The following is a 21,420-nucleotide window of genomic DNA, read 5'->3' as shown; positions in this document are numbered from 1 at the left end:
AAGGCACCGGGCACGTCTTCTCAGCTGTGGCAGTGGAAGGGCTCCAGTTAGTTTTACATAATAGGTTTCTAGTTTTAAATGATGTATATATTTTTCCCAACTTAAGAGGAACCTCATTTCTATAAAGTGTTTTGTTACAATGGTAAATACACTATTTCTTTCAATGTGGATAAAAGCGTTTATCATAAAGATAGTTTACTATTGTACAACAAATCTGGAAAGTAATTTTTATAGGTGTTAAGGCCGTTATCATTAATTCCTTCCATAAACACATAATTATTTAAAACTGTCGTAACTCATACAAAACGTCGACGTATTTTCTCCAAAGAAAATGCCCATCTTTGGCATCTTCGTTTTAGGGCACATCAATCTCAATAAGATCGAGAGATTGGTAAAGAATGGACTTCTAAGTGAGTAAGAGAAAAATCTTGGAGAGTGGATGACTAAACGACCTTTTATTGGAAAAGGTTATGGAGCCAAATAGTCTCTTGAGTTAGTACATTCTGACCTTTGTAGTCCTATGAATATGCGAGCCCGAGTGGCTATGGTATTTTTATTAGTTTTACTGATGATTACTTTATGTATGGGTATGTTTATCTTATGCAATGGAAGTTTGAATCCTTTGAAAAGTTCAAAGAGTTCAAGGCTGAAGTTGAAAACTCATTGGATAGACGGGATTAAAACACTTCGATCGGATAGAGGTGGAGAGTTTTTGGACTCGGGATTCCAGGACTATTGATATAGAACATGGAATCGTTTCCCAAAATCTTAGTGTTGGGTTATACCTTAGCAAAATGTGTAGCAGAGAGGGAGAAATAGATCTTGTTGGACATGGTGCATTCGATGATGAGTTAACGCTTCCTTATTGGACTCGTTTTAGGTTTCGCAGTGGAACTGCGGTATATATACTCAAATTGTGTTCCCTCCAAGAGTGTTGCAAAGAACACCTTCGGAGTTGTGGAAACGGGCGTAAAAGCTAGTTTACATCATTCCGCATTGAGGTTACCCTGCACATGTGCTTGAGGCTAATCCCAAGAAGTTGGAACCACGGTCGAGGTTATGCCTCTTTGATAGGCTACCCCAAAGGTACACGAGGGGTTATTTTATGATCCAACAGAAAGTAGGGTGTTTGTTTTAAAAAAACACTACTTTCCTGAAAGGAGGATCATATAAGGGAGCACAGTTCACGAAGTAAATTCGTGTTGCATAAGCTTTCCACTGAAACTACTGAAACTTCAATAAGAGTTTTGAAGACCTGCTACATCAGCAAGAGTTGTTGATGGGAGTTCATCTAGTAGGTCGGTTCCACCTCAAGAGTTGAGGGAACCTCAACGTAGTGGGAGGGTTGTGAACCCACCCGTTCGCTATCTTGGTTTCACAGAAATCCTTGCTATGGTAGCAGATGGCGACATTGAGGATCCGTTGTCTTATCAAAAGCAATGGAGGATGTTGACTGGATGAATGGTTCAAAGCCATGGATCTCGAGAATGAAGTCGATGTACTTCAACTCAGTATGGGATCTTGTAGATCAGCCTGATCGAGTAAGACCTATAGGTTGTAAATGGATTACAAGCGCAAACGGGGTGTTTGATGGAAAGGTACAGACCTTCAGGCTCGACTTGTGGCAAAGGGTTATACCTATGTAAAGGGAGTCGACTATGAGGAGACTTTCTCGCCTGTTGCCATGTTAAAGTCGATCCGCATCCTTCTGTCCATTGCAGCTTGTTATAAATTATGAGATATGACAAATGGATATCAAGACGATCTTTGTGAATGACAATCTTGAGGAGACTGTTTATATGGTGCAACCCAAGAGATTCATAGCCCAAGTCAAGAGCAAAGGTTTGCAAGCTGAATCGGTCCATTTAAACGGGCTAAAACAATGTTCAATCTTGGAACATACGTTTGATACTTGTGATCAAGTCGTATGGCTTTGACCAGAACGTGATGAACCTTGTGTTTCAAGAAGATCATCAATGCTTCAGTAGTCTTCTTAGTGTAGTACATAGACGATATACTACTCATGGAATGATGTAGGTCTATTGACTACGAGTTAAGAATTGTCTAGTGATTCAATTCCAAATGAAATATTAGGAGAGGCTCAGTTTTTCTAAGGTATACAGTCTTTCGGATCGTAAGAACAAAGTGCTAGCACTGTCTCAAGCATCTTACATTGACAAGATGTTGCTCAAGTACTCGATGCAGGATTCCAAGAGGGGTCTATTGCCATTCAGGCATGGAGTCACTTTCTGTAAGGACATGTGTCCTAAGACGCCTCAGAGATTGAGGAGATGAGACAGGTCCCATATGCGTTTGCCGATGGCAATTTGATGTACGCGATGTTATGTACTCGTTCAGACATGTGCTACGCTGTTGGGCATAGTCAGTAGGTATTAGTCTAACCAAGGCCAGGGTCACTAGACCGCACGTGAAGAACACCCTCAAGTATCTTCAGAGAACGAGGGACTACATGCTCGTGTATGGATCTAGGGATTTGATCCTTACAAGATACACAGATTTTGACTTTCAGATTAATAACGACTCTTTAGAAGTCCACATCAGGGTCAGTCTTTATTCTAACGGAGGAGTTGTAGTTGTGGCGAAGCACTAAGCAGGGGTGCATTGATGCGTTAATTTTGTTAAGTAGAAATAATGGATGATAGGCGTTGATGGATTGCGTTGTGTACTCAAGTTTCCCCACGGAATTGAAGTGTAAATTCCTCTGAGTTTTCTGATAAGTCCAAGGTCGAACACAGGGACTTGTGAAAATAATTGTGTTGGTAATGTTTATGAAAACTTTGTGGTAACCAAGTAAATAAATAAAGTGTTGGGTGTGTTGTTGCATTGATAAAAAAGAAGTAAATAAAGGCAACGGATTTGAGAAAGATAGTTGCGTTGATAGATGCAATGAGTATAGCGATGAACGGGTTGAGAAGATCTTTAGCTAGCACTACTCGGAAATTGCGTCAAACTTGCGATCATGATACAAACCATGCACAGTAAGTCACTTCCCATGTAAATGCGATTCTCCTAATTCTAGGACGCATGTGTTGAATGCAAAATGTCCATAGAGCTTATTTCTAAGACCTCTACTCTTGTCCTACTGCGTTGATGCAAAATGCATGGAAGCAAGGTGAACCATATACAACCGTATCTTATCGCTAAGAGATGCGATGCATATATAACAAATAGTGCTCATTTCTTAGGGCCTATCTCTCATTATTAGCATTCTAAATTCTGGTGTCTTCCAAAACCTAGATGCTGACCTGACCTTCCCAAGTCTAGATGCATATCCTTACACTACCCTCCTTGAGTATTCTCTAATAGACGAATGAAGCAATACATTAAACAAGATTAATCGCAAAAAGAATAAGATTCCCTAGTTATGCTAGCTAAAATGCATTCTCAACCCATTCAAATAATATTAGCTACTCATGGCTGAAATTACAGAAGAGTTGAACAATATGAGAAAGACAATCCATTTTATAATTGACGTTGCAGTACAAAATGAAAATGGAAAATAATAAGGTAGAGCCGGTAAGCAATTCCTCTTGACTCAAGGCTTTTTACACTGAATCTCTATTCTGATCTACTAATGTTCCCGTTCCGTATGTCGGCCCCTCTCTGTCTTGGAGCTTCCGGTGCTTTCTCAAAGCTTACCAGAACACTCTATTGGCATAACCTTCTTCTCGCGTCCGCTTAAAATGAAAAGAAAGATACTGGATAGAGAACGTGAATTATAAGATGATGAAAGTAATCGAGTGTTTAACACCCTTCTCTGAAGAAGTAGCATTTGGTATTTTATAGAGTCTTTCATGGAAAGGCGGCTTCTCTCTCCTGGTTGACAGTATAGACAGCTTTAATTTTCTGATTGAATGCAGCCGAATATTGTCACCGATAAAGCTAATGTTACTAACTCTCTCTCGCATCGTCATCTCACCAGCCTCCAGCTATTGCCAGGATCTAATCCCCTGAAAAGAAGAACAAATGTGATTAGTGGTGCCCGAATCAATTATCCAGGAAGAATCATCATTCTTCACTAAACAAGTTTCAAGTACAAATAAATCATATTTACCTTTATCTGCCTTGGCAGCCTTCCTTTCTTCAGCCAGCAAGGACAGTTCCTCTTCCAGTGTCCATCTTGGTTGCAGTGGAAACACTTTTCCCTTTCAACTGGTGAACGCCTTCTTGGGGCGACAGGCGACAGGTTAGTAGGCGCCTTCCCTTTTCCCTTACCACTCTTCTTTTTCTTCCTCTTTGTAGAGTTAGAAGTAAAAGGTGCAGACTTTGTCCCTGAAGTCGAACCTCTATGGAACGTTCTGGAGGATGAAGCAACATTTGCCTCACCTTTCTTTCTCTCCTTACTTTTCAGTAAAGATTGGTAGGTCTGCAACTCGTTGAGGAGAGTTGTAAGGTTATATTTCACTTTGTTAAGAATCACATTACTAACAAAGTGTAGAAGCTCTCCAGCAAAGAATGCAGGATTATGCTAACTTGACTACCTTCATCGATGGTAGACCCATTCAACTCTGCCACATTGAAGTGGACCATCATGTTAAGCACATGTTCATGAACAGAGGTGCCTTCTCCCATTTTGGAGTTGAATATATACTTAAGAGCCTCATGCATAAGCTGTTCAGACGGTTGTCCAAACATCTTCTGCTGGGACTCCATGATCTCACGCGCTGAGACCATGGGCTCATGTTTCTTGGCCAAGACTTCAGAAAGACTTGCCAAGATATAGGCTCGGGCCTTCTCATTAGCCCGTGTCCACCGCTCGTATGCTTCCCAAACATTTCGAGCGGCATTTGGAGCTGGAATAGGAGGACAAACCTCCGTAAGAGTGAGCATGAGATCCTCGATGATAAGAATCATCGTGATCATGTGTTTCCATGTCGAAAAATTGTCGCCAGTTAATTTTTCAGCGCTAAGCAAAGCTAACGTGGTTGTTGCCATTTTGAAAAGTTATTGCTGAAAATATGAACAAAACTTTATTAGATTTTGCTAAACCACATTTAACCAATTAGTTTTGTAAAACAGTTTCAAGTACCCTAAGTTAAAGACTTCTATTTTGCAATGATGCCCCAGTGAGGTAGGACAAACGTCATTGATGGGGTGATCAAATGCCCCCCCGCTGGGATGAGACATTCTCAACAATTAGGCAAAACCAACTCTTGGAACTGGACCTAACAGCCACCATTCATTCGGTCTAAAACTGTTAACCTTTAACAATTTCGCGTAAATGTGACCCCTCGCTTTTGGTGCCAGAGTCCTGCCCTAATGAGCCCACCATAGGGAAGAAGAAAATTAGGACAAGAGAGTAAGATACCTTATCCTCTTACAAGAGATCAACTAAAGAAACGTGCAAAACTGCCATCCTTTAGGGGGACTCTCCTAGGTGCCTCGAGGTGATGCGCAGTAACTTTATTCAATCCAACGAGGGAGACCGAGGGATATGCAGAAATGCACGTCATTATAGGCCTTTTATTTAGAATTATGAGGGCTGTTAAGTAGAATATGCGGAAAATATGTTAGGAATTCATGAGAAATTGAGTTTGCGTCGATCGACATTAAGAATCTCGGCTAACCCACAATTGTGTTATTATGCGTTCATTTGTCTATCTTTGTAGCTAACGCAGGAAGCGAACGCATGCACGAAAGTTGGGCTATCGCAAAGGCGAACGCATACGTTTGACACATGGATTTTGTGGCCATCAACCACATGCGTCCATCGCACAAAAGTTACGGTCATCGAGCGAATGCGGTCATCGCGAGGAGATTGCGGCTACATGATAATAACCATAATAGAAGGATGAACGCAAGGTTGGTGGAATGGAAGCATGAACGCATACCTCGGGAGTAGCAAAATATGATGTTGACATTTCACCTACCATGCCATTAGCAGCAGAGATTCAGAAAAGGACCATCGCGCCACGAGTGTAAGATTCAGAGCAGGTCTATTAATGTTGTCGACGATCAAGCTTTATAAATAGAAGTCGATGAGCAGAATTTCAAAGGATCCAAGTTTCTACCTTCGGGTGGATCCTTGTTATCCAGACGAAAGCGTGAGAAGAAAGATTGAGAGTTTTTCATCTCCTTTATCCATTGCGAGTGACGACCAGAGCCTTCGCCGGATTTAGAGTTCGAGAGAGCCTACTCCACCGCCCATCTATGGTACCATCGGTAGCCTTGACACACATCTGCTGGAAGCAAGACATTGCTTCCAGCTGGTCTTTCCATTTCTCTTTTTTCCTTATATTGTATTGTATTACATTTTGGCTTAAAGAATTAATACATTTTGTGATCAATGCATTCCTATATTTTCCTTCGATTCCATCTTCATCTTCATTTACTTAATATCCTTTACTTTCATTGCATCACTTAGTGAGATTGTTAGAGTATCGCATACTTAATCATGCGACATAGGAATATGAAGCATGTAGCAAACCACCGGGAGGTGTGCGTTGCGTGAGTCTTATGAGAAAATCTTATTTACTTAGTGTGAAGCTGTAGCAACACTTGTCTATAGGCGGATGCAATACTTGTCTGTGAGTAAAGTCAGCAACAACTAACTGCCCAGGAGGGTAAGTGGTTGGTCGCATTAAGCAATGTGAGCAAGTATTCAGTAGAAATAGGAATAATCTTACGTCAACCAGGGTTTTGTGCTTACCTTGTTTTATGTATGCATCCATCACACCTTTGGAGCTACTCAAGAGAGAGTCCAAATAAAGAACCTAAGACTTGAGAGAGCTAGGTTAGAATCGAGGCTCGAGAGAGCTAGATTAAGATCGCATAAGCAAGAATGGAGACTTAGGCATAAGTTTCATTTGCTATTACACATCATGTGCATCTACATCAGGCGTGTATAGCATGATCGCATTAGTTTGCGTTGGTTGGGGTTTCTCTTGCGGTCAAGCTGAAGGTTACGATGAAGACATCCTCACATTTTATCTGTTTTTCCATGCATTTTACTACGCGTCAACAATTGTTGTGTCTCTACTCTCATTCATATTCTCACTGCTTAATCTGCTAGTTAGGAGTAGAAGTAGTTTGTAGCTTAAAACTTCCATCATTCTTTTATTTATCCGTCGCAAATACATCACCGCATAGCATTTAGCTACAAGTCCCTGAGTTCGACCTCGGATCACCCGAGAAACTTGGTTCTCGTTATACTTGGCGAGAGTGTAAGAAAACTTGTGACAGGAACGCATGGTCATTGCACATGAGATTAACGCATACATTTCATTCCAATGCATGACCACCGACGCATGAGAAACAACGCATAACCTAAGACATGCATTGCATATTGCGTCCACTTAATTTTCGTCACCAAGTTTTTGGTGTCGTTGCCGGGGACTTGGCAACTAATTGTTTGTTGAGTTTTATGTTTTCACAAGCAACTTTTTTACCTTGGGAGTATTGTAGCTTGTGCGACCAAGTTGCAAACAATATTGACCAGTATTAGCTCCAAGATAGAAAGGAAATCAGTCGCATGAGCTGAAGGCAATTCTAAGCACATGGTGGCCAACATGCGCCCAACAATTGCCAGAAGTTCTAATGGTCAGAGCAAACCTCTTGACCTAAGCAGTTAAGAGAAATCTCCAGCATAGAAGACTCCTTGCAGCGACATCACTCCAATTTCTCCAGGGACGTTTTCTACTTTATCTTTACCTTGCTTTTCTAGTTTAGTTTATTTTTTTATTTTTATTTTGGATATGCGACTGCTTTCTTGGATGTGGTGCATTTGCTCCTTGTAGGTGGGACAATAATTCTCCTTGGTGTGTAGTTACAGCGGAAGAATTCTCTCCATCCTTCAACGCATGGCTTCGACCGCATGAATTCCAAAGCATGGTCGCAAGTGTATTCTACTGAAAGTCTTTTTCTTGTTTTTTTTTTATGCATTATCCTTTTGAAATTCACTTTGTCCTATTGCTTTCCTTTGCGATGCATCTATGATGGTACGTATAATTCACCGCATCTGCTAACTAAGCATCGTAAGGCTCATCTTACTTTTAATAGCTTCTTCAAATTTTGACAGTCTAAGCTTTATTATGTGCAAACCTTTGTTCAAACATTTGTTACTGCATTCCTGTTGATTTTGTCTTTAGCTTTGCGGTGTGAGCATTGTCAACCTCTAAGTTTGGGGGTGGCAGCGATCCCAAAGAAATGCGTTCACCACATTGCGATCATTTACCTTAAAAAAAATTGGGAATAACAACTCCACTGTCAATGCAATGGGGAAACCCATGTTGATAAGAGTTAAGTTGTGAAAGGCACTTACCCGTAGTTGGATCTCCACATGAAACACGTGGGGGCAAGCCAAAACAAAGGTAAGTCACTAGGATCAACGCATAAGCACAACTCCTTTGTTGGGCGCAAGCTAAATTAAGCAAGACAAGATGGAACGCAACCGAAGTTGGCTGTCCGCATGACACACGTGGAGGCAAGCCAAAACGAAGAGCGTAACCAGGTTCAACGCCGCATTTTAATAAGAAATCGCAAAGCTTTGAATTGTTTTGAGTGAACGCATTCTCAAAAGCTGAAAGCAAAGTTGCGGGGAATTAATAAAAAGTTTTTTGAGCAAAGGCTTGCCGGATTTAAACTTAGAAAAGATCTTTTTTTAAGAAGAAGCCGAAGTGGAGGAGAGCGTTACGGCCATGGTCAGAGGTATGAGTAAATTATATTCTGAGAGGCTGGTCATCGCAAAGGAAAGCCAAAGGGTGAGTTAAGAATTTCATGAGTATAACACATGTTTGAGGACAAACATGATTCTAAGTTTGGGGGTGTAATGACGGGCAAAAATACACGTCATTATAGGCCTTTTATTTAGAATTATGGGGGCTGTTAAGTAGAATATGCGGCGAATATGTTAGGAATTCATGAGAAAATGAGTTTGCATCGATCGGCATTAAGAATCTCGGCTAACAACCTATTATGTGTTATTATGCGTTCATTTTTCTATCTGTGTAGCTAACACAGGAAGCGGACGCATGCACGGAAGCCGGGCTATCACAAAGACGATCGTATGCGGGGAATCTCTCATAGCAAAGGCGAATGCATACATTCGGTGCATGGATGTTGCGGCCATCAATCGCATGCATCCATCGCATTGAAGTTACGGTCGTCAAGCGAATGTGGTCATCGCATAGAAGTTGTGGTCATCGAGCGAATGCGGTCATCACGAAGAGATTGTGGCTACATGATGATAACCATAATAGAAGGATGAACGCAAGGTTGGTGGAATGGAAGCATGAACACATACCTCGGGAGTATCAAAAGATGATGTTGACATTTCATCTACCACGCCGTTAGTAGAGAGATTCAGAGAAGGACCATCGCGACGTGGGTGTCAGATTTAGAGCAGGTCCATTAATGCTATCGGCGATCAAGCTCTATAATTAGAAGTCGATGAGCAGAATTTCAGGGGATCCAAGTTTCTACCTTCGGATGGATCCTTGTGATCCAGACGAAAGTGTGAGAAGAAAACTTGAGAGTTTTTCATCTCCTTCATCCATTTCGAGTGACGATCGGAGCCTTCGCTGAAGTTAGAGCTCGAGAGAGCATGCTCCACCGCCCATCCATGGCACCACCGACAGCCTTGACATAATCTACTGGAAGCAAGACATTGCTTCCAGCTAGTCCTTCCATTTCTCTTCTTTCCTTATATTGTACTGTATTACATTTTGGCTTAAAGAATTAATACATTTTTTTATCAATGCATTTCTATATTTTCCTTCGATTCCATCTCCATCTTAATTTCTTAATATCTTTTATTTTCATTGCATCACTTAGTGAGATTGTTAGAGTATCGTATACTTAATCATGCGACATAGGAATATGAAGCATGTAGCAAACCACCGGGAGGTGTGCATTATGGGAGTCTTGTGAGAAAATCTTATTTGCTTAGTGTGAAGCTGTAGCAATGCTTGTATATAGGCGGATGCAATGCTTGTCTATGAGTAAAGTCAGCAGCAACTAATTACCCGGAAGGGTAACTGGTTGGTCGCATTAAGCAATGTAAGCAAGTATTCACTAGGAATAGGAATATCTTACGTTAACCAGGCTTTTGTGGTTACCTTATCTTATGTATGCATCCATCACACCTTTAGAGCTACTCGAGAGAGAGTCCAAAGAAAGAACCTAAGACTTGAGAGAGCTCGGTTAGAATCGAGGCTCAGATGGCTAGATTAAGATTGCATAAGCAAAAATGGAGACTTAGGAATAAGTTTTGTTTGCTAGCATCTACGTTGGGCGTGTATAGCATGATCGCATTAGTTTGCGTTGGCTGGGGTTACCCTTGTGGTTAAGCTTAGGGTTGCGATGAAGAAATCCTCACATTTTATCTGTTTTTCCATGCATTTTACTACGTGTCAATAGTTGTCGTGTCTCTACCTCTCATTCATATTCTTATCGCTTAATCTACTAGTTAGGAGTAGGAGTAGTTTGTAGCTTAAAACCCCTCATCATTATTTTATTTATTTGCCACAAGCACATCACTGCATAGCATTTAGCTACAAGTCCTTGAGTTCGAACTCAGATCACCTGAGAAACTTGCATTCTCGTTATACTTGGCGAGAGTGTAAAAAAACTTGTGACAGGAACGCATGGTCATTGCACATGAGATCAATGCATACATTTCATTCCAACACATGACCACCGACGCATGAGAACCAACGCATAACCTAAGACATGCATCACATATTGCGTCCACTTAATTTTCATCACCAAGTTTTTGGACGACAACGAGGCTGCGATCACTTAGACGACAACGAGGCTGCGAAGCCTGATCGTCTAAGCCATCGCTTAACGCGGCAAAAGGTAAACGATTTACCGTGCATTGCTAAGCGATTGTTTAGTCAGTTACTAAGCGATGAAACTTGTTGAGCTAAATGATCGTCTAGTGTGTATGTGCGTTAAACGATACATAAGCATCCCATCGTCTACACGACCTGATACTCAGCAATCGCTTACCCTATCGTCTACACAACCCGATCTACCCTTGATCGTCTCCTTCCTCGAAGAACTACAACTCTTGCTCCAATCTTCTTCACGAACGACTCAAGACTCAAACTGACTTTGAATTACAGACTCAATTACGATTAATAATGCCCAAAAACGCAGGGGCCTTTATAATCAACAAAAAATGTAAAAGAATTAAATTAAACCGAGGCTAACATCCTAGAAAACTCCATTAATCCGCAAATCCATAACAATTTAACGATTAAACAGAGCAGATATGCACCCACCAAGAATGTATATACAATTCGTTGCAACAATGAAATTGGAATATCAGAACCTGGCTCTGATACCAATTGAAGGAACTCTTAACGAAGAGCATCCATGAGCGCGTTCGGATCTTTTCGATTTCATTATGACCGAAAAACAACACATACATTCTAGCATATAGTTATGCAATTCACCACTAATTAACGACATGCTTTGATAAATAAAATATAAGAGAATGAGTGCTCATACCAGCTGAAGACTCTCTTCAAACTTGAACTCAACGTGGCGGAAGAATCTCTACACGAACTCTATCGCCCAGCAAATTAGTCGGCTATGACAGCACGATCGTCTACACGAACAAGCATGAACAAGTAAGAAGTGGGGATGACACCACCAAATGGAGCCCTTGGTATTCTCGGAGTGAGAATCTAAAGTGTGTTCTTTGGTGAATTTGGGAGAGGTAGAAGGAAAGGTTGATCGTGTAAACGATAAGTAAGTGGGAGAGAAAGCTATCATATAGTGGAGTGCTTATCATTTAGACAAAGCTACACGATCATGTAGGTTTTACTAAGTGATCGTCTAGTAAAAGGTATACGATCTTTAAGAAAATGTGGCATGCTAGGTGATCGTTTAGGAAAGCTAAGTGGTCGTTTAGAGAAAGGTGTGTGATCATTTAGACGCTGGTGTGCGATTGTTTAGACAATGAGACTCTATCCTATAGGCTCTCGGGTAAACGATCAAGACGGTTTCACACCTATTGCGATTTTTTCGAACTTTTTGCCAAATGAAAAAAATTTTCATTTATTCTTTGGTTACCATAACCAAATATGACTTCTTCCACTAACGCACGATTAAGGAGGGTATTTCGGCCAGTTATTTCATAATTAACCAATTTAATAATAAATGAATATAATCATATTATATTCTTACCTATAGTTTGATATCACATATCTACTATAGTAATTTCTCCTCCACTTGATATAAATCATATTTATATCTAATTTCCTCCAAAAATAATGTATCTCATACATTTAGCCAATTATATAATATATAATTAACCAGTTCAATTATATCATATATAATCAAACTCCCTATTGTCAATTTGAACATTTCAAACTGACCCAAACACTGATTCTCAACTTTATTCAAGCTACCTAGGGGACCTTATGGACCTGTGGCTCGAAGCTCCAACGGTACGTGAATAGCTGACTAAACTCTTTAGCCACGAGATCCACCATCCGTTAATTGTCAGGCATTCCGTTAAAGACCAATAGCTGAACTCTTTTTACCATGGATGAATTTCTGTGTCCATCGAATATAACCAATCATGAGTACGATGACCCTTCACAGATGCTCGTAAGTACAGTTGGATCAATTTATCGTTTTTTCCCTGTAGTTACATCTCACTCCTTACGTACCACTAATTCCTCTAATGAACAATACAACATAGTCCACTATGTGTGAACATCACTCGGGCCAAGAGAAGGTGTGTGACGCCACATCATTCAAGTCCTGGAATCAGCCTTTAAGGGAGCTATCTATCTAATTGCCCCTACCTCGGGGAAGGAGTGAATTCCATCTTGTGTAGTTGAGTTTTCAGCTTCCAAATCAGATGAATCTCCAAAATGGTAGGTTTGAATCGACGACCTGGTCACTCGCACCTATACAAATCAAAAGACCGCCCTGAATGGCAGGAGTTCCCAAATCACTCAGGATCGAGGTCATGTTACCTATGGTCATCTTAGTGAAGTGAAGTCTCTTTCATGAACGGTGTTATATAGCGAGACGTTAACACTTCGTGGTCAGGTCTTATACAAACTCTTTGTATAGGATGCCTCCGCTCGCATGTCCCTTATACGAATGATCAGGATCAGACCATTTGTGACAAGTCACAACACTTGTGACCATTCCAGAAAGCGGGCCGCATCCGTGGTGTTACCAGGATAAGGTTCCCCTCCTATATCCATATACTACAGACCATTTTGGCTATCACTTAAGACATAATCCACTTGTATATCACCATATACATGCTTAAGTTACATACAGATAACCAGGGATTTTTATGTTTATTGGTTTGTGGTAAAGCAAATAAAACATACAACTGAGCAAAAACAAGATGTGAAGTAAATATCATATATTATACAACACAAGCATTCGTACAAACAGTTTACAAACTAGGCACGAGACTTTAAGGTATCAACCCCAACAGGGATCGCCTTGATGCTAGATACATTATTTATCAACGGGCTGACGTAGTCCATTTGGTAAAGGCCATCCTTAAGCTTGCCTCTCAGAAGTTCCTCACCCGAGTCCTTGTCCTTAACCACACAAAAATCAACATGAAATTCAACAAATACGTTATTATCCTTGGCCAGCTTAGAGACACTAAACAAGTTCTTAGTAATGTTAGGAACATAAAGTATATTTAATAGGGAGAGAAAACCAGATTTAGAATGTATGGTTGAAGTCCTTGTTGTAGTGGAAGAAACAAATGTTAGTAGTATGGCCTAGCTTACCACAAGTTTGGCATGTTTGTCGATTTGCTGAGGCATTGTTCCAACGACCCCTTCGCCTGTTTCGACCTCCGCCTCCTCTGAATTTTGGGGGCTGAGAGTGTCCTTGTGAGTTACGATACTAATTTGGGCTTGCTTGGCTATTCCGTTGTACTACATTCACAAAGACTAGGTTTGAGGAAAGGGAAACGTTGGACATTCCAGACACTTCAGTCTTGACCGCCAGTTGATATTCAAGACATTTTCATATGAAAGGGGATCAGATTGAAAATCTGACCTATGTACCATGCGTTTGCCTTGAATAGCTACACTTACTGGGTTGTATTCTTAATCTAGATAGGATAGTACTTGAGAAACAAGATCAAAAGGGGACACATGGCATCCAGCAAGGGCAAGTTCGTTAGAATATTTCTTCATTAAGGTCAAGTACTCACTCATTTTGAGAGCTCCTTTGCGTGTTTGTTGAAATAGTCGCTTGAGGTAATCGATTTCTGCCCTTGATCTTATTCCGACCAATTCTTGAACAGCTTGCCACAGATCCTTAGTGGTTTGAAAACCCATCACTTTGGGTTGCTACTTATTGAGTCATTGAGTTGTAGAGCCAACCTAATGGGAGTTGGTCCACTGCTATCCAAGCATCATAGGCTAAATTTAGTTGATGATCTATTTCAGGTGGGGAAGTTGCGGCTGGTTCTGAGCTCGAGCTCTCACTGGAGATTTCATTCACTTTCTTTGTGATGAATCAACTGGGACAGGCGTTTTCTCCTCTTAGATACCCTTCTAGCCTGTAGCTCTTGAGTATGGGCTAGGCGAGATTTTGCCATAGAAGGAAATTGGATCTGTCCATTTTGATAGACGTTACCTGATTTAGAAGTTGATTCAATGGAGGGTCTGTGATATTGCCGGTGTTGACTAGAGTGACGAGGAGACTGGTTGAGGGATGACTCAGTATTCATCGTGGTAGGCTCTGATACCAAGTTAGAGAGACGGAATAGGGAAGAAGAAGAGTCGACAGCATCTGAGATTAATATCAATTTCTATTTTCTTGCTCTCAGTTTTTTTATATATTACATTGTGTGGAGAAGCTCATATTACATACACTAAGTGAGCGAATAAGGACAAAAGAATAAAAGAATCTTGGCAGAAAAATGTCAATAGACAGTTGCAACGGATTTGATATTTTGGATGAAGAAAATCCACGGTGGCAAGAGGATCCAGGCCAGCAATGCTGTGGCGCCTTGTCAGCTTCTGATTGAGTTTGGTGCTTGTCCTCAACATCAAATCTTGTTGTAGTCTTTAAAATTTTACGTGTTGCACCTATTAAAATTTGAAGATGACATATAATAACCAAAGTAAGATATATATATATATATATATATCAAAGTGTATCGGTAAGCTTATACATTTAATATCGAAGTGTAAAAGTGTATCAGTCAAATAATTCGTATACCTTAACTGATGTAGTTAATATTGACTATATTATTGATATGCTATTGTATTAATATAGTTTATTTTTTTTTGTATATTGTCGATACACTTAATTAATCGATATACTTGATATTGAGTATATCTTTGATACACTATTGTATTGATAAACTTTATTTAATGATATACCTAAAATGAAGTATATCAATAGTATTTTAGTTAAAATTCAATTGACGTTATTTTAAATACATCAACAAGATATCATACATCAATCAACAAATATATTAAAAATTTCAAGTACATCAACAAAGTATCATACATCAATCAACAAGCTTTTCAAGTACATCATTACACTATCAAGCATTTGATATACCTACTATAGAATATATCAATGGTGTATCAGTATTGAAGTATATCAATAGTATGTACCAACATTCATTCAAAATTCAAGTATATTTTTAAAATGATTACTTAACTAGCTAATAGTGTAAAGAATGAATTAGAAACTATAACTTTTAACAAAAAAAAAAAGAAAAAGAAAAAGAAGAAGAAAATTATATACTATATATAATGTATATAATTTTGGTCCTTTATTAATGAAGTACATCAAATACACATTGGAAAGCTAAGAGCCTGCTCGATAGAAAATCTTAAAACAGAAATTTGAAAATAAGGGATTAAATGAAAACAGTGTTGTATTTTATGTTTTCAAATATGTGTTTGGTAGCAGAATTCAGAATTTGAATTCTAATTTAAATAATTTCAAACTAGCTGTAATTACCCACTAAAAATTAGTTGATAATAAAATATTATTAATTTATTTATAAACATGTTTTATGTTAAAAGAATTGTAAAATTATTATTTTGTAATAATATATAATATATAGGATAAATTGAAGTTTTTATCAATATAGTTTGGAAGAAGTTAAAATTTAGGTCTTATGGTAGAGATTATTTAAAAGGATTTAATAAACCATAAGAACTAAAATCTAAATTTTAAAACCACATGGACTAATTTTTAACTTTAGGTTAACTATAGGGACCAAATTTGGAATTTAACCCAATTTATAATATATTACATAATAAATATTTTAATTTTAAAAAAATTAAATTTGAGTTTGTAACCTGACATTTACTATATTTCTAAATGTTTTTAACATTATTTAATATAATTATGCATTTTAAATTTTAAAATTCAAATTATGGATACAACCAAAACATAAAAATGTTGTTTTCAAAATTTACACGGTTTAGATTACAGAATCCGAAAATATTTTTCAAAACTAGAATTCAGATTATCTGTCAAAGACTTATTTACTAAATTCAGTAAATCTGAAAATATAAAACAGAATTTGATTGTCAACCAAACAAACCTAAACGTGTTCTTTTTCAGTGAATCTAGTATGATTTAGGAGTATATAAGGTTTTTGAGACTTTTACTAATTCTATTTGGGCTGGGCTGATGTTTTTTTCTACATTTGCAAAAGAGGAAAGAATATGGACTACGTATGCAATATCAGATTTTTTTTTTTTTTTTGGGTTAAATCTGCAACTACCCCTAGTTTTTAGGTATTTTGTGAAATCCTTCTCTCTTCCTCTCCCTCTCCCTCCCTTTCCTTTCTTCCAAGTTTCCATCGTCTTTTCACCGCCGCACCTCACTCTCTCACGGCCAGCTTCCATCGCCGCCCCCTCACTCTCAAGGCCGTTTATTGCCGCCACCCCTTGTATTTGAAATAACCACTGCCAGTCCGCCATCGACATAGCCCACTCCATCTCCTGTAAGAACGACAAACCGTGGGGTTAAACTCAAGAAATGAACTCGTTGGCCCGGAACATATCATGCTCCATCAGATCTTCGATTCACACCAATTATCTGCAGCACCAGCAATTGAGGGGGATCCGAGTGAAGGTACTGAACGGAAATCTAGAACAGGCACTGGCATTTATGAGAAGGAAGATGCAAGCGAGCGGAATTGAGCGACTGATTAAGCGGGAACAAACTCATCATATCAAGAATTCCGAGAAACGAGTTTTGGCCAGGAAGAATTTGGAGCGCAAAATTCGATCGCAGGACCTCGCTCGCAAGCTCAAAGCCATCCTTATAAAGAAAGTCAGGTATTTATATATCTTTTCTTTCAACAATAAGCTATTGGTTGATGATGCGATCGTTCGAATGGATTCTGCATAGTGGCCTGATCATACGGTTCTTCTAGCTTTGCTTATGAGTTGCTTGCCAATGTTTAGCGACTAGGGATTGCTTAGTATTTGAAGGTGTACTTGGTACAATCCAATGCAACAAGTTTCTACCCGTTGAACTTTAAGAAAGTTAAACTTCCTGCCTTAAGCATCAACAACTACGTTGCTAGCACGATATCTATAATTCAAAGTGGAGTTAAAATGGTGAAGGAAAGATGCCATTGAACATTGTCATTTCTGCTATTGAGATTCTCTTGGGAATTGTTGATTTGGTAATACTGGCGATCAGTAAAGAGAGCAAGCTATCTATTCTTATCAATTCAGTTGTTTGGGGTTTATTTAGAAGAATAGTGATAACCGTCCTCCCTGACAACATCAAAAACTTAGTTTTTTTTCCCTTTTTTTAATAAATAACCGAACTTTGAGAAGAAATAAAATAGTACAAGTTTATAGCTTCCAAGAGAAATGAGACTTGAAGATAATAGAAGCCCACCAGAACACATAGAATCTGACAAAGAACAAAATCTCACTTAGAGATCTTTTGACACAGACTCTAGTTTGTCACCAAAAAACTTCCCTCCTTATGGGGAGGATGTAGAATAAATTCCTCTATTATCTCTCTGGAGCCCCTATGCCTGGCCTAGCTAAATCTAGACCGAACTCCTCAAACAACCGGTTCCAGACTGCAGATGCAAAATTACTTTCTTGGCTAAGATGTTATTTTGTTTAAAGAGAATAGAACTAGAGGTTTTTAGATTTGTTCAGGAAATCTTAGGAGGATTATTTAGCATCTTTAAAGATTTTTTTTCAAAAAAAAAAAAAGAAAAAGAAAAAATTCCATGACATCTTTAGCTCAAAGAAGTCTTTCAAGCGCTACTTGGAGTTTTACTCCTCGTTCTTCTAATTAAACAACTTCTTATTTTCTCAAACCAAGAAGAGAAATTGATTTGGACTGAATTTGAACAAAACTCACCCCAAGATCTCGAGCCCTTAAAAACTTTATATTGTTCCTCTCATCCTAATGACCCTTCAAAATGGAACACGCTGTAGTTTGTCACAAAATGCTTTCCTTCTTACGACAGGGAGGATGTAGAAGAAATTTCTCAATTATCTCTCTGTAGACCCTATGCTTGCCTTGGTAAATGTAGACCAAACTCCTCAAACAACTGGTTCCAGACTGCATATGCAAAATCACTTGTCTGGCTAAGATTTTATTTTGTTTAAAGAGAATAGAACTAGAGATTTCTAGACTTGTTCAAGATATCTCAGGAGGATTATTTATCATCTTTAAAAAAATTTTGAAATAAATTATTCCCTGACATCTTTAGCTCAAAGAAGTTGTATCTTTCAACCGCTGCTTGGAGTTTGACTCCTTGTTTTTCTAATTAAGCAGCTTCTTATTTTCTCAAGTAGAGAAGAGAAATTGATTTGGATTGAATTTGAACAAAACTCACTCAGAGATCTCCTGAGCCTTCAAAAAACTTATATTGTTCCTCTCATCCCAATGACCCCTCAAGATGGAACAACGTTATAGTTTGCCACAAAAAACTTAGACAATGTAGAAGAAATTCCTCTATTCTTTCTCCTGATCCCCTATGCCGGTCTAAATCTAGACCGAACTCCTCAAACAACCGATTCCAAACTGTATATGGAAAATCACTTGCCTGGGTAAGATTTTATTTTGTTTACAGAGAATAGAACCAGGGACTTCTTGACTTATTCAGGATATTATAGAAGAATTATTTATTATCTTTAAAGATTTTTTTAAAATAAATTATTCCCTGACATCTTTAGCTTAAAGAAGTTGCATCTTTCAAGCACTACTTGGAGTTTTACTTCTCGTTCTTCTAATTAAGCAGCTTCTTATTTTCTCAAGTCATGAGGAGAAATTAATTTGGAATAAAGCTTCGGAAAGAACTGTTCATTATTTACATGATTAAGTGAAGTAAAATGACTTTGATTAACTTAGAATAGGAAATGATTGTTACCAGGCTATCTTTTTGGCGAAAAATGTGGTATCTGCTTATGGATTATCCCCCTGCTTTCTTTGAACTTTCTTCTAACACCAACTTTATCATCTGATTTATTGCAGGGGTCTGTAAGCATGTGACATTTGCACTATAGTTTCACAGACATTTTGCTCCTTTTTCTTTAAACTCTGTGGCTTGGCAGCTTCTTGAAAGTGCAATTGAAGTTCCCTTTATTCAGCAGGAAGGCTCCAGTGAGCTGTCTATCTACATTGCTTTATATCATTCTGTTTTCTCTTATCTTGTGAGCATTTTTTCCTGCCCGCTATAGTTACCTCTCAAATTGCTTTGTAGACACCTCTTTGATCACTTTCTACCACCTGCACTACTTTAGTTGGATTTCTCTGCAAATTCATATTTTGAAATACTATGGTCAATATATAGGTCATGGTATAATAAAATGTTTAAAGGGATGAGATCAATCCATGGTGGCCAATGTCCACCTACCTAGAATGTAACATCCAAATGTTGTAGGACTACGTGAGTTGGGTTGTCTCATTAGATTTGTTGAGGTGCGTGCAAATTGGTTTTAGCACACAAATATTAAAGTGGCAACCCTGCTAGCACTAAACTCGTCCTCATCAAAAAAATCTCAATGATCACAGTATGTATACACAACATTAAGGGGTAGTAGTATGCCAATTAGGATGAACTTTTAGACTAAATGGTAGAAAATACCTTTGAACTTTTTTTAAAGTTTATCGTTCTTCAATCTTAAAAAAAAAAAAAAAAAAAAAAAAAAAAAAGTTAAAGAATATTCTTGTTGTTAGTATATGGATGAAATCTGGTTATCTATATTTTGTTTCCTTCCCTCCTTTATTACCCTTTTATATTCCCATTCTTTCATTTTCCATTCTCCAAAACTACTACATTTAATTCAATGTATAGTTTGTTGCAAGAAAAAAGGAGAATGATGGACCACGAGACTTTAAGACTCAACATTTAAGTTAATAGTTGAATATGAGTTAATATTTTGAGGTTTAATATACAGGAGGGAAACGTTGAGAATTTGGTTTTGAAGAAGTGTTATGGAGTAAGAGAAAAGAAAAATGTTTCCATCTATATAGTAATAGTAAGAACATTCTTAACTCTCTTTTTTTTCTTTTTGAAAAGGTAAAAGTATTATTGCAAATTTTGAAAATTTAGCAATATTTTCTAAATAAGGTACTCAAGGTTTCTATTCAAAGTATTAATTGTTTATTTGAATTTTTTTATAAAAAATGAAGGATATTTATGGAATTTTTAAAAATTCATAGGTATTTTTAACATAAAAAGCTAATGGTTTCGGTAAAAAAAGAAAAGAAAAAACAAACGAATCATAAGGGTGGTGTTGAATTTTTTTTCTTTTTCTTTTTAACCAAAGTTAAAGTTAGGAATATTTTATATATTTTGGTCAAATTTTTATTTTACTATTATTATTATTTTATTGACTATGAGCTGTTAGTCTTTTAGCTATTGTCCCAAATTCTACATTTTAGGAGAATGTGTTATTTTTCATAAGACAAAACTACTCCTCCCTCCATATTTTGGTTTCTAAATAACATCTAACCAACCGATCATCACTACAATGAAGGAGACCACAAACTAACCGAATATAAAATAACCACTACATAGACAAAAATAATAGTAAATACCAAAATACAAAATTTATAACATTCACAATGTATTCACAATTTCAAAGTCGTGTATGTACAAAAAGATACATCCTACATGTGAATAAACCTACTAATATCATAAATGTTGGTGTTTCAATGTATATATAAGAACCCTAATTAACATAGAGTGTACCGTACGTGTGAGGAAGTATTGAATGATGCAAAATAATGATAAATAGAATGAAAATGGGAAATTATTTCAAATGGTAAAACTCTTGAAAATATTTACAAGATATAGGAAAATTTTAAAACCATCAATGATGTGATAGATACTGATAGAAGTCTATCAATGTCTATCAGCATCTATCATTGATAGTTCTAAAATTTGCTATATTTTGTAAATATTTTGGTTTATTTTTCTATATTTAAAAACAGCCC

General features: G+C 37.9%; 1 protein-coding gene and 1 long non-coding RNA gene across 2 annotated transcripts in view; both read left to right on the top strand.

The window, feature by feature from the left end:
* The window catches only part of LOC120092140, a 64,641-nt gene extending 49,534 nt beyond the window's left edge, over positions 1-15,107 (top strand). The window contains exon 4 of the long non-coding RNA XR_005485922.1: positions 14,412-15,107. This is a non-coding gene — a long non-coding RNA (uncharacterized LOC120092140). The remainder of the gene's footprint in view (positions 1-14,411) is intronic.
* A 1,617-nt stretch (positions 15,108-16,724) lies between these two features.
* LOC120089828 (30S ribosomal protein S21) lies at positions 16,725-19,809 on the top strand. Its single transcript, XM_039047232.1, has 2 exons — positions 16,725-17,279; positions 19,453-19,809. The coding sequence occupies exons 1-2, from the start codon at positions 16,978-16,980 to the stop codon at positions 19,460-19,462; spliced, it is 312 nt and encodes a 103-aa protein (XP_038903160.1). The 5' UTR covers positions 16,725-16,977; the 3' UTR covers positions 19,463-19,809.
* Positions 19,810-21,420: the final 1,611 nt, after the last annotated feature.

This window comes from Benincasa hispida, chromosome 11 (assembly GCF_009727055.1).
Source record: "Benincasa hispida cultivar B227 chromosome 11, ASM972705v1, whole genome shotgun sequence".
NCBI lineage: Eukaryota > Viridiplantae > Streptophyta > Magnoliopsida > Cucurbitales > Cucurbitaceae > Benincasa > Benincasa hispida.
The sequence above is the reverse complement of the archived record's forward strand: the minus strand, read 5'-3'. Positions and strand labels throughout refer to the sequence as shown.

What these genes read in the sequence shown, in the direction of transcription:
- LOC120089828 (XM_039047232.1), top strand. Translation starts at nt 16,978, where the DNA reads ATGAACTCGTTGGCCCGGAACATATCATGCTCCATCAGATCTTCGATT.